This window comes from Elaeis guineensis, chromosome 7 (assembly GCF_000442705.2).
Source record: "Elaeis guineensis isolate ETL-2024a chromosome 7, EG11, whole genome shotgun sequence".
Classification (NCBI taxonomy): Eukaryota; Viridiplantae; Streptophyta; class Magnoliopsida; order Arecales; family Arecaceae; genus Elaeis; species Elaeis guineensis.
This window is the reverse complement of record NC_025999.2, coordinates 13,598,852-13,612,859: the sequence shown is the minus strand read 5'-3', so window position 1 is coordinate 13,612,859 and position 14,008 is coordinate 13,598,852. Positions and strand designations below refer to the sequence as shown.

General features: G+C 37.6%; 1 protein-coding gene across 2 annotated transcripts in view; it reads right to left on the bottom strand.

The window, feature by feature from the left end:
• The window catches only part of LOC105060149 (uncharacterized), a 24,823-nt gene extending 10,815 nt beyond the window's left edge, over positions 1-14,008 (bottom strand). Inside the window, exons 1-7 of one of the 2 annotated variants that reach the window (XM_073260711.1) lie at positions 13,697-14,008; positions 5,562-5,675; positions 5,406-5,474; positions 5,267-5,286; positions 5,128-5,180; positions 5,003-5,033; positions 4,830-4,911 (exon numbers count right to left, since the gene is read on the bottom strand). In XM_073260711.1, the coding sequence (XP_073116812.1) occupies positions 4,830-4,911; positions 5,003-5,033; positions 5,128-5,180; positions 5,267-5,286; positions 5,406-5,474; positions 5,562-5,675; positions 13,697-13,883 (556 nt within the window). In that variant the 5' untranslated portion in view covers positions 13,884-14,008. Of the gene's footprint in view, positions 1-4,829; positions 4,912-5,002; positions 5,034-5,127; positions 5,181-5,266; positions 5,287-5,405; positions 5,475-5,561; positions 5,676-13,520; positions 13,675-13,696 lie in introns of those variants that run through there. The other variant, XM_073260712.1, reaches the window with a different exon arrangement.

Below are 14,008 nucleotides of genomic sequence, written 5' to 3'. Positions count from 1 at the left end.
TTTTTTAAGGGGGGTAGAATGTGATAACCCAGCCCACTAAGCCCAGTAAAAATCCGACCGACTAAGCCAGTAAAAAAAAAAAAAAAACAGAACAGGAAGACTCCCGATCGGAGTCTTCCTCTTCCCCGATCAAGAATCGGAGTCCTAGGGCCATTAAAAGACCCTAGGACGAGCTCTATAAGAACCCCCCTCCTCTCCTCTATGGGTAGATCCATCAGTCACCGTCGATTGCCGGAAATTTTTCTCCGATTTTCCTGTTTGAAGCCGTGACTCCTCGACCTGTGTTCGCCGTGATTTCACGCCGGTGGGGGTCACCTGAGGTTGTGGTAAGGTCTCCTTCCTCTCCCTCTCTTCTCTCCCTTCTTTCCCGTGCCTGTGGGCACGATTGCCGGTGACGGGGTCGCCGGATTTTGCTGGAAAAGAAAACCCCTGTTTTCGTCTCCTCTTTTCTCCGATTTTTCGGCACCGACGGTCATCCCCGATCGCCGGTGTAGGCCCTCCGAACTCGGGGGAAGGCCTCCCTTGCCGCCGGCCACCGCCGGGCAAGGGGTGGCCGTGAACGGCCGACGTGGGGAACAGGGACCTTTAGGTCCTCTGTTCCGGCCAAAGAAGGCCACGAGAGGGAAAAGAAAAAGAAAGAGAAAAGAAAAGGGAAAAAGAAAAAGAAAAGGAAAAGGAAAAAGAAAAAGAAAAGAAAAAAAAAAAAAGAAGAAGAAAAGAAAAGAAAAAAAAATATATATATATATATAATCAAATAATAATAATAATAAAAAGGAAAAGAAAAGAAGAAAAAGAAAAGAAAAGAAAAATATATATTTATAAAATAATAAGAATAAAAAAAAAAGAAAAAAAAAAGAGAGAAAGTTTCTCTCATCCCTCTCTAAAGTCTTTCTCTCTCTAGAATTGAATTCATTCTCTCTCTACTTTCTCTCTCTACTTTCTCTCTCCAAAAAAAAAAATTTCTCTCTCCGTGAAATCCTATGAATCCCTTATTAGGCTATTTTCTCCACTCCTAGGGACCTAGGGACCTATGACCTTAGATCGGTTTAGAGCCGAAAGAAGAGATTTAGTGGACTGATTACCAAATCGGTCATTTCTTTATATTGTAATTTTATTAAATATATAAAATTTATTGATGATTTAATATTTTAAATAGGACTGTCCGATTCTTTTAAGGAAGATTAAAAGATCCCGGACGATCGAGGTAAGTGGATTTTATGCTCCTTATTTATTTTTAAATGATCATGCTTTTATGTAAAGAATTACTATTGATGAAATCATAATTTTTCATAAAATAAGGATCGGCATATGTGATATGAAAAAGCATGTTTTATGATGAGCATTGATTTCATGAATATGTCATATAAAAATAGCATGATTATGAAGCATGAATTTTATTGTTTTTCTATTTATGTATATGTGTGTTTTAAGAAAAAGATAAAATGATTTCAAAGGCTCTCAGATAGCTATAAATGAATTCCTTCGAGAAGGTCGACATCCGGAGCTAACATCCACACGAAACATGGCCCTGCCAACGGGTATAAAATTGGCATATGAATTAAGAACTCTGTCGATTAAGAAACATGGCCCTGTCACGGGTATAATAGTGACCTTAGCACGAATGTCTGTGAGCAATGTTTTGAAACATGACATGAATACATGATGAAAATGATTTACGATTCATAATTGTGAAATATACATGATTTATACATGCATGATGAGCTTATAACTTGTTTTATTATATGCTCTATGAAATATTTATTTTCGCAATAATTGATATTTGCTAAATGATGCATTATCATAGAAAACTTATGCTTGATCCGGTAAGGAAGCGGAAGTCTACTTACTGAGCTAGTGTAGCTCATATTCTTTTTGTTTTCTTTTTCATGTACAGAGAAATAAGGCTAGGACCGAAGAAAAGAGAATCCAGGCTTGGGGATCAGCAAAGCAAGCTTGAAAAATTTTGCACTAGGAATTCAGTTTATGTTTATAGATTGTAGTCATTATGAATTTTAAGACTTTGATTATTTCATCTTTGGATTTAGATGCTCTGAACCAGTTTTGGTTAATTAAATAATTAAATTAAACTTTATTATTATATTTATTTGTGATACACCTGTCATTATATTTAAGAAGATGAATTTGGCTTCGTGTTATCGTGGGTCCATCCCTTGGTAGCATGGCCGTGTTATGTTCCGAATTTGGGGCGTGACAATATCATCTGCACTGTATTAGTTGCTGAAAAAAAGAAGGTCTATACGCATGGAATGGGTAAGAATGTTGGAAACAATAATGGTTAAAAAAACAAGTTACAGCAAATTAAAAATGGAGCACATGTCCCATTGCAAGACATTTCTCTGCCTTCAATCTATTTTCAGAAGAGTAAAAGAAAGATTTGACTGTCTGCTAGAAGACTGAAGCAAAGTCAACAAAGAGACATGCCTATAGAATCTTATAATGTAATCACTTGGCATTTGTACTAGAAAGTTTCATAAGATGACCATAAAGGACAAGCTATGTCATATTAAAATGTTCGTAATGATGGTTGAAAAATGAATTAGACTCCATATCAAGGTTTTCTGAAGCATCCCAAACCAGATGGTTCAGGCCGTGCCGAACCATACCGGCAAGAAACCGGTCCGATTCTAGCATACAAAATAGCACGGCGGAGTCTCGGAGGGAGGGAGAAGAAATAAAGGAAGAGAGAGGGGAGAAGAAGCAGAGAGAGAACAAGAGAGGGCCTCTGGCGGCTGCCGGAGGCCACCAGAGGCCATCTAAGCTCTATCGAGCTCAATAATGGTAGAGGGAGGGAAGGAGAGAGAGGAGGAGATTGGGGTTATCGGATCATCGAAGGGATGCCGACGTGACTTCTTCGACGGCCAGTGAACGAGCGTCAAGGGCGGCCGAGGCCGAACGAACCGAGGATGACCTCCGCCCTCCTATGCAGAACCCTGTTCCCTTTTTCTTTTAGTTTTTAACAGGCAAAGTTAGCAACTTGGTTGCCAACTTCACCTTTTTTTAAAAAAAAAATTCAGTTGAAGTTGGCAAATCGTTTGCTGACTTCAACCAAAATTTTTTATAAAAAAATAAGGTAAAGTCGGCAATGTGTTGCCGACTTCGTCCATTATAACCCAAAAAAAAATGAAACAGGGGCGAACTCCTGTTTCAAATCCACCCTCCTCCAGTCTCGGCCGCCTACCGCTCCCTCAGAGCTGGCTCGCCGGCCGTCGAAGAGCTCACAATGGCTTCACCGCCCATCTGGAGGCCTCCGCGAGCCTCTGGTGATCCGATGAGTTCTCCGCCTCTCTCTTCTTCCCTCCCTCCGGTCTTACCGAGCTCGGAAAGAGCTCCAACTTCCTCTCCCTGTTCCCCCCCTCTCCTTCTCCCTCTCCCTCTCTTTCTCTCCTTCCCCCCTCTCTTTCATCTCCCTCTCCCCTTCTCTACCATATCGGTTCACGCTGGTCTGATCCAATATGGACCCATACCAACTCGTATCGCCGACCAACCGACATAGGTTCTGGTTCTAGCTCCAAGAACCTTGCTCCATATAACCACAAATTAATAGAAGGCCCGAATTTTTTTCCTATCAGTGTTTCTTGCAACGTAATAATAAACGGTACTTCATCTTTATTCAGTAGTTATTTATGTTGTGATTGTATTTCTATGCTAACTAATGGAAAAATGATAACTAGTCTATATTAGGGACAACCTAGTAGTAACACAATTACAGTAACTGAACAAATAAACATTTAATGAATTTTATGGAAGGGTATCATGCACTTATGAAGCATACATAGTCAAGTCTGTCCCATGAACAGCCATTTCAATAACATCTCAAGGCACCCTCTAATTCTACTATTGGAACCCTTGCACTCGTAATCAAAGCTACTCTTGAATCTAATAGATCAACAATTAGCAACTATTATACTTGCAATACTCAACAAAAAATGAATATTTTAGCCTGCAATGGTAAAATTTTGAACTGATGCTGTTGCAAATCTTGATGAGATCTATCATAATAGGAAAAGTTTTTTGGTTCTGGATTAGAGTTTCATCCATGCAACATATGCATCACGATATCTTGATAAAGCAATAACAAAATCTACCACAAAATAAAGCAATAACAAGAATATTAGAAGAGAAATTAGTGCATAAGAACCAAAAAGACAAGTCCTTCCTATCAAATTTCATAGCATAGAAATTAAGGATTCAAGTTCCGACGGGACATCCTGCGGGACACCGAGATGGGATACCATCCCAAGTATTGGGACAGGGTTATCCCGCTATTTTAAAAAGAATATAACAACTTTTTAATAACAAAAGAACCAAAAAGATGGAATTCACCCTGTAGCAGCGGTAAAGAAGCCTGATAATTATATTATATTCTTTCTCTGAAATGTTATGACATGCAACATGACTAAAGAAGATGAAGGCAGGAGAAAACTGAGCGTTAAACAGGAGGGAACATGTAAAACCAAATTCCAACTTGGATTCTAGTCCAAAAATCTTAAATGTAGACAACAAGTAAAGCACGTTTCATCCTGATTCAACTTAAGGATTACGGTTTTAAAAATGGGACATCACTATATGTTTAATGAAAGGAGTGATCCTGATCTGAATGTCAAGAAAAGGTTTAGGAAAAAGCAAGGAAATCAGTACAATACTTTGACAACATTCTTCATACAATGGTTTTCTTAAGAACAATTCATAAAGGGAGAAAACAAAAGATAATACTAAAATGAGACATAAGTCAAGGCACCACATCTTTGCCATTAAATCATAAACACAAATCAGAATCAGGGAGGGTGAGAGAAGATTTCTATACTCACTTATGATGTATAGTATAATTTTCCAATTGCATCCTGCTTGGTTCAAATGGGGAATACGTACTGATGGATCACCATATGTTATCTGACATGAATGAATCACATTTGCTGAACTTTTGGAATATCAATATACACAACAACATAAATAGAAAGATTGATGTGTATTCAGGATATACCAACATATAGACCCCTCCAGGTCTAAGAAGCCTACATGTCAAAAGATATCAATTGTTAAAAAGTTTAAAATTTGTACCGATTAAATAACTTAATTTTAAAATTTTCAGTGCTGTAGGATCTAGACCTGTTCACTTCTTCCAGCATTTGAGAGGCACTGAGTGGAGCATTGGTGCCACACTAGCATTCAAAAGCAATACTAGAGGATTAGAACATGCCAATTAACAAAGCTGGTTGTAACAACATAGGGAACATACAAAACTTACCATCAGAGAATCCAGAGTTCCTAGACAAAAGTCACCATGACAATGCATGATTTGAGCAATAAAAATTGAAAGATGGCATATATTAGCATGATATTTGCAAAATATGCAAAACAAGAAAAGAAAGGTTAGACATTAGTACCTTTATCAATGACACAGTCAAATGATTCATCCTGAAAGAAGCTCATATCCCTTACATCCATTTGCATGTCTATCAATATATAAGGATAAAAAAATTGCATGTTCATTTAGGTTTCCCGAAACTATCAATTTGATAAGGAACTGCTATGTAGGATACACGTCAGCTGTGGAACATGTGCATATTTTTTTCTCATCATCTCTATTACAACAGAAGAAATGTCGATGTTCATTATGTCTACATATCCATCCTTCACCATGTCCTCTGACATAACTGTTAAGCAGATTATCACAACTAAATTAATATATTGTGAGCAAAATAGAAAGTTCAGTAAAATGTCAAAATACTAACAAACCCTGAGAATCATCCTAGTTGTATTTGATAGCATGTTAGGAAGGAATTCTTTTAATAAAATACAGAACTTGCTAGGGCAATGCTTAAAATTGATTAGGTTGCATTGTGAAGTGCAACATTAAACATATCAATGTTCATAAATTTGACCAGGATATCATGCAAATATAATCCAAGAAAAATAGATATCAGTCCATGCTTTAAAAACCAGCAAGTAATTAATGATTCTTTGGGACATTTGCTATAATTAGGTGCACTGAGAACAACTCGACTGGAAAATAAAGAATGTGAAAACATCGCTTCATTCATGGTTTTATGTGATCTTAGCTCAAACAAAGATATCTTGAATATCAAGTAGTCACCAATCAATACATGCACATGCCCACATACATATATGCATGCAAAATATCAGTCCTGCACTTCTTTATTGATGTAACTGATGTGCACACATGGACACACGTCTGCGTCCACAAAACATGCACATGTGCACAAACACAAGAACACACGCAAATGCACACACAAAAAAATGTAAGTCCTACAATGATTTAAAAGACCAAAACAAGATGGTACCCCTGGTATCATACCTTTCCAGCCAAAAAAGTACCCTAATGCCCACCAGGTCGTTGAAATTAATGAAAACAGGGTGTCCCAGCCAAAACAAGTTGACACTGCTCAGTAACTACCGAGATTGCTTTGGCCAACACAATGCATGAACATGCATCCTGGTTGAAATGGGTTGGTACCGGCCAATACTGAAGCTAACTCAAGTAGCATGAAGGCCATTTAGAATGGGATGACAATTAAAAAATAATGTGGGGTGGAGAGCAGAGGACCATGCAAGGTGTTCTTTCCCTATTTCTAAGGATACCTCATCAGAAGCTACAAGAACCTGCATGGGCATGTGTTTAATCCCATATGAATTATACGCTAGAAAGATCTTGGGTACTTATACAAGATTAAAGAACCTAAATAATACCTTCTATCTAGTCTTTTTTGATAAGATCTTAGATTATTACAAATGATATTAGAATGCATGTGGCCTCTAACTCATGTAGACTTGAAGACACTATAGCACAAGCCTATTTGGACCTAATTACAGATCGATCGTGATGTTTCTGGTTGGATTTGATAGGATCCAACTTTTTTAGGCCACCAAGGAAGTCGAGACTTAAATGGAGAGAGCATGTGCAGACCTATGCAAGCTATGTATTTAATCCTATATCAGTAATGCATTGGAAAAATCTTGGATATTTACACATGGCTAAAAAAAATCCAAATAATAGCTTCAAGCTAGCCTTTTAAATAAGATCCTAGATCCATAGAATGTTTTATCACCCTGAACCACTGAGTCCAAAATGTACCAAGCCATACTTGGGGCAGACCGAGCTATACTGGGGGCAGACCAGCATGGTTCCACTCCTTGGTGTGAGAAATCCAGCGAAACAAGAGAGAGGAAGGAAAGAAGGGAAAAGAGAGGAGGGAGAGGGAGAGGGAGAGAGGAAGATGCCAAGAGAGGGAGAGCGGGCTTTTGAGCCCTTTATTTCAAAATGAAACAGAGGCTTCAACCCTTTTTTTTGCATTTTCTAAGTGAAGCTGTCAGCAAAAATATTCAAAAATTTCACTTAAAAAATAGTGCTGACTTCACTTTAAAAAAATCCAAAAAAGAGGGTTGAAGCTCCTATTATCGTGCAATCAAAGGAAAGGGGACTTGAAAGCCTTCTCTGCCCCTCTCTTTGCCTCTCTCCCTCTCCCCCCATCCCTTTCCTTCCCTTCCTCCCCCTCTCCCTCCCTCCCTCTCTCTTTTCCTCTCCTTCCCCCTCCATCACTAGCTCTGGTTGTGTCAGTATAGGTCTCTGACATGTCCAAAATGGAATGGCACAATACCATGCCATATTTTACTGCCAACCAATTAGTATAGATCTCAATGATCCAATCAGAAAAAAAAGATTTTCTTCCATCAGCTCAAATCAAATCTCTTAAAAAAAACCAAAAGGTGAAAGAATTGCAAAAATAGGGTTTAAATCCTCCTTTTTTTCATTAATTGATTCTCTACACCACACAAACTACGGCATATAGCCCCTATTTACAATAGTGAGATCCGCCATTGCATAATTCAGGTCGAATTTCTTTTCCTAGTTTTTAGAAAGTGCCCGTCTTTGAACAATTCAGATCAGATTCCTCTTCTTACTTCGAATAGAACTAGATTTCTAAAAAAATGACTTATATAAATAATCATAAAAAAATACTAAGATCTTAACTTCTATATCAACTTTGCCTTCTATCACTCCACCTAATTCTACATGGATTCAAAAATAACATCCTATCAAAGTCTTTCCTAAAAAAAATGATTTAGCTGGCCCATTTCGAGGCTTAAACGATAGAATTTTAGTCCTATTCAACCCCTTAAGGAGCTGCTCCAAAATTATAGATCTCAAAAAAATATCCAATTTTTTTTTAAAAAAAAAAATCATCTCAATCCGATAATGTATGACCAAGTTATGGCTTCTTGAAATTTGGCATATAATTTGGCTTTCTAATATGGCAGATCTTGCTCCTGAACCCTAACTAACTGTAGGGGCCAAAATAATCCACATCAAATCTGATAATCTTTCTAAATCATGACTGCCCCTATTTAGGTGATTTAGCTTGCACTAAATTAAAGCTGAAAGTGGAGAAATACCTACTTCCTGTCTCGTGATTGAACCACCTAGCTTTGCTCGAAAATGATTTCTGGCCTTGCTCTTCTTTGCTCTCAAGTCTTAGCACACCATTTAGCTTGTTCTTGCATCTGGACTTCATAATAGGAACACTCCTTGCCATCTTTCCTCGCAGTCGATAAGGGCGACTCCTTAATCTTAATATCAATAGATTGGTCAATGAAACCAAGGGACGAGAGTTTTGCTGCTAATGACTAGCATTGGCTTCTCGTACCAGCATTGCAAACTTGCTACAGGCATTAACAAATAGCTTTTCCTGAGCAACAATCGAAAGATCTACGTTTCCTTGTTTTAGAGGCATTGATAATAAACTTCTTCCAGTCTTTTATGAGAAGATACTTCCTCCATTATCTATAGAAGACTACAACTTGAGCCCAAAGATATGAGCTCCCAAGGATGACCTAACAAACATCCAAAGAAACTACTTCATATGTTACCTCATCAATATACTTCTTATTTATAACAAACTTGAAGGTGCACTACTTAGTGATCTTCAACTCAACATCTTTTTAAATCCAAAAAAGAGGATAGGGATGTGGATGAGGCTTAGTCTACAATGCTAGCTTCTAAACTAGATTTTTAGATATGTTCTTTTAACTTTTAAAATCCAAAATAACCTCGATAATGCTCTACTTCACTTGGATCTTCAAGCGAAAGAGTTCCTCTCGCACCTCTAAATCTGTCTTAGACTCTCAGTTGCTGTCTTGGATTTCCGCACCACCAAGCTCCGTATAAAGTTTGCATACTCGAGCTTGGGTAGCTACTCCACCTTTACAGTATTGAGAATCATCTTCTTTCTTCTTGGAATCATTGTCCTTCGGCTTCTTCACTTCAGCTTCAATTTGGGTGAAGCTTCCAACACTTCTTGATGTGTTTACAGAGGTTACAGTCATCACAATAAATTTTCTAAGTCATGTCAACGTGCTTCCTGCTTTGCTCCCTTTTTTTACCTGAATTTTCATCATTTTTTCTTAAATTTATCACTCTTCTTGCCTTCCCTGGGCTAATTCTTCTCTTTAATCCCCATGGCCTTCATGCTAGCTTTGCTGATATTTTCAACTTTGAAAAGCTTCAGCTCCTTTCGAATGCTTTTGTGGAAACTTCCAACATACTTTATGAAAACTAAATGATCATTGATAGAGATTCTAAGTGAAATTACTTGCTTGTGGTACCGATGTTGTCTTAAACAAATTGATCATACTTCTTTCGTGAATACTATCACTTGATCCACCGATCCTCCTCGTAGCCGAATGGATAAAATTACTTCTTGATTAGGCCCTTGAATTTGCTCCACATCATATTAGAACATCATTCCTCAAATACGAATTTCATCCGATAAGAGCATGGCTGGAAAGCTTGAGATGAACAAAAGCTATCTTCTGAATGCTAGAGTATCCATAGATAGTCAACTAGAGCTCTAACTGGTCTAGCCAGTTATATAGCTTCCCAGTTATATAGCTTCCTTACATCAATAATCCCATCGTATATAGAGATCTCAATTCGACCTTCAACTTTAAATAGTGGAAAAGAGATTTTGCATACCTCTATATCGCTCATCTTTCTCGCTAGATGGAGGATCTTCATCTCCAAACATTGAAGATAACTTCTCAACAGGAGTTGTTGGTGCTTGTGCTTGCAGCGAAGGTATGGCCAATTTGAAAATAATCTCAGCAAGTTAAGCGATCTTCTCCTCCAATTGTGTGAGACGTCCCTTTATCTCATCATCCATCGAGGAAAAACTAGCATCTACACTCGTATTTGTCATTCTATGTACTTGAAGCATGGATAGCCCTTCTTTTACTTTATTGCTCATGCATCTGGACCATGAACTAAGACCCTCACAAATATAGAGGATCGACACTTTGATACCAACTTAATCCGATCAAGAATAAGAAAGACTTTCCTCAATCCATTCAACTTGAATCTCATAAAAGAAAAGTAAAAGAAGATGGAAGAATTACAAAAATAAAGCTTAAATCCCATTTTCTTTCATTCATTAATTCTTTACACCACATAAATTGTGACATATAGTCCTTACACAATTCGAGTTGAATTCCTCATCCTAGGTTCCAACAGAACATCCATCCTTCAACAATTCAGGTCAAATTCCTCTTCTTATTTCGAATAGGACTAGATTTCTAAAAATGATGAGTAATATAAATAATTATAAAAATACTAAAATTTTATGGGAGGTAGATCTCAACTTCTACAACAACCTTGCCTACTATCGCTCCACCTAATTCTTCACGGATTATAAGATAATATCTGGTCAAAGTCTTCCTACAAAGGAAAATTTCAATTTGAATAGCCTATTTCAAGGCCCAAATGATGAAGTTTTGGCCCAATTCAATCTCCTAAGAGTTGGCCTAAAGTTATAGATCTCAGAAGACACCCAATCTCAAAAAAAAAAGATCATCTCAATCGGACATTGTATGATTAAATTATGACCTCCTGAAGTTTAGCATGTGATTCAACATTTTAATGTGGCAGATCTTTACTCCCGAATCCTATCCAACTCTATCCATAGTGACTAAAATGGTCTACACCAAGTTTGAAGATCCTTATGAATCACTCAGACACAACATAACTTGCATTGATCGTTACACAAGCTCTACTTCCCTTTTGAGTCAACAGCCAAAGAGAGAGAAATAGAAGGTGAGAGGGATGGAGACAGAAAGAGCGACGGGGGACAAGAGAGAAGGGAAGTAGAGGATGAGGCGTAGAGCCATTTCCAATAGCATGCATGCTAGAGCATATTTGATTCGAAGAGCCTCTTCCTATCCCTTTCTTTTAATGGTTAACAAACAGCAAGAAGTGAAAAAATTAGGAGAAGGCCATGCCATTTTTTGTTTGTCATAAATTTTTGATATATTGTAGGGTGGATAGCCTGACAACATAGTGAGTTTTATATAATATACTTTACTTTTATGAATTATTATTATTATTGGATTACAATAAGAATTAAAAAAATAAAATAAATGGAATCTAGGGATGAAAAAATTGTAGCATGTCCCAATAGTGAGCACATGAGCAAGATACCCCACTATCACACATCAATGAAATACAACTAAAACACTGAAAAGGCAAAATGGAAAGGGAGAAATGGCCTTATTAGATATGATAACACCAAAAAAACTGAAAAACCCAACCAATAGTGAGCACATGATCAAGATAGCCCGGTATCACACATCCATGAAATACAACTAAAACACTAAAAAGACAAAATAGAAAGGAAGTAATGGCCTTATTAAATATGATGACACCAAAAAAACTGAAAAAACCAACCAGATATGGTACCAAGAAGCAAACATATACCATGTCTCAGCATGAGATTAATTGATTTTCTACTGGTCTGATAGAAAGCCAAGTTTTGAAACCTTGGTCTTATATTTCTTTATTGAAGCAACTGAAATGCATGCACACATGTACACAAACAATATCAGCCCTATATTTCTTTATTGACAAAATTTATATGCACACATACATACAATCAACACCATATTTCTTTGATGTAACTGATATGCATGCATATATGCACGAAGGCACCAACACAAACAATGCATGAATGTGTACATGCACACACATGCACGCATGCACAGACAATGTAACCCTGTATTTCTTTATTGATGTAACTGAGATGTCAAAAGATATTGGCTAATGCAATATTAATATATAGATTGAGAGAATTCAATATCCTTTTACTATTTCTCTTTCTTTTCTAACAAGTGACAAAAAGATATTAAAATCAGTAATTAAACAATGCTCAATTTTCTTTTATATTGGTCAATATTTGATACCTCGCTCATTATGGCTTGCATATCCTGATATCTCAATTATTTAAACATCCTTAAGCTTTCCAACTCGATCAGATAATAAGATCAGAATTCTTTTCAGTATCATGTGCACATGACATTGTAAGATCCCAAAGTTACCATTTTGCTGAAGTGCAATTGCAGATGCTACCAAAATCATCACTAACCTGAAGGTGCCTCAAAGTGTAGGTGAAGTTGGTACAAGGAAAGGTTAAGCCTTTTCCCTTTCCTTCCCTACAAGCTCACGAGTTTGTGTAAGTCAAAACTATGTGTGATCCAGATTGAAACTTGATAGATTAAACAAATCTTATCAAAAATTAAAAAAAAAAAAAAAATTGTCCTGGCAATTTAGAAATATAGTTGCCAGTTGTAAAATATATTATGAGTTTTAATAATGCTATAACATCCAAGATAATAGAAAGTAATTGGTCATGCTTTGTGCTAAAAATCCGTAATTGCATTTCTCATGTCTGTTTTACTTAGAATCTGAGTTCTTTTTTTATGAGTTATTATCTCTTACATCACTATTGAGGTTAGGAAGACAAGTTTCAAAAGGCTATATAGGATGTACTTGGGAGAAGGAATGAGCTGAAGATTGGGTAGGAAGGGGACAGGGTAGGACCTGCGGAACCAGAACTGAGGATTCTGCTATAGCACTTGCCCAAAGAAAGCAAGGTCGACCAATTAAAGGCCACAGAGGCAAAGCAAATATTGCAACACAGGGTACGGTTGTTCTTTATTTTCCCTTTAGAAGATTCTGGTCACCAATATGGCAAGCAGAAAAATCAAAGCCCATATAATCCACCCACTAAATCAAGCTCCAAAGTAGCCACCCATATGCAGGTAGAACCTCAAGGACTTCCATTTTAAAATAATCGATTTCCTTTTTCTTTTTTCCCTTTTCCAATGATAGCAGCAACAACTCCATCTATTCCAAATATTTATGGAACATATCATCTAGCAATCAAACTGTAAAATTAGTATCCAGTTTTGAAAAATCCTAGCGTTAACTTTCACCACAAGATCAGCACCAAGCACGATATCTTGCAAGAAGTCTCCTTGTATCCATCAAAAGGATGAAGAAAAAAATGAAATAGCCACGAGAACAAACATGTTACAACAAATAAAGTAACAGAAATCAAACAAACCTCACCTACTACCATGTCTCACCTAAAAAGCAAAAAACAAAACAAAAACAAGCAAAAAGAAGTATGCATCCGATTTCACCATGCTCATACCCTATTCTTTATCAAGTTAATGTCATCATTTCCTATCAGCATCCCACAATTGCATTATCAACATGCCCACAACAACAGCAGCGGCCAGCAAACGTTTCAATTTATCGGACTTAGGAATGGATTTTGGTAGCAAGAAAGAGGAAGAGGACGAAGAAGAAGGTAAAAGGGGATGATACCGGCATTGCCGCAGCCGACCATGAGGACGCGGGACGAGGTGGGGACGAATTTGCGGACGAAGGGGCGGAGGGCGGAGTAGCGCTGGTACCAATCGAAGGAAGCGCCCCCTTCTTCCACGTAGCGCGCGTCCCAGTACAGCGCGTCCCCATAGTTGTACGTGTTGCACAGCGACACGTCCCGATGCATCCTATTCTCCTGCTCGTCCTCCTATCCTCGCGCTACTCCTCGCCGCCCTCCTTCCTTCCCAAAAGCCAAGGCAAGGAGGGATAAGTATAAGCTACTCTATTCCACCTTTATTCTGACTTTATTAT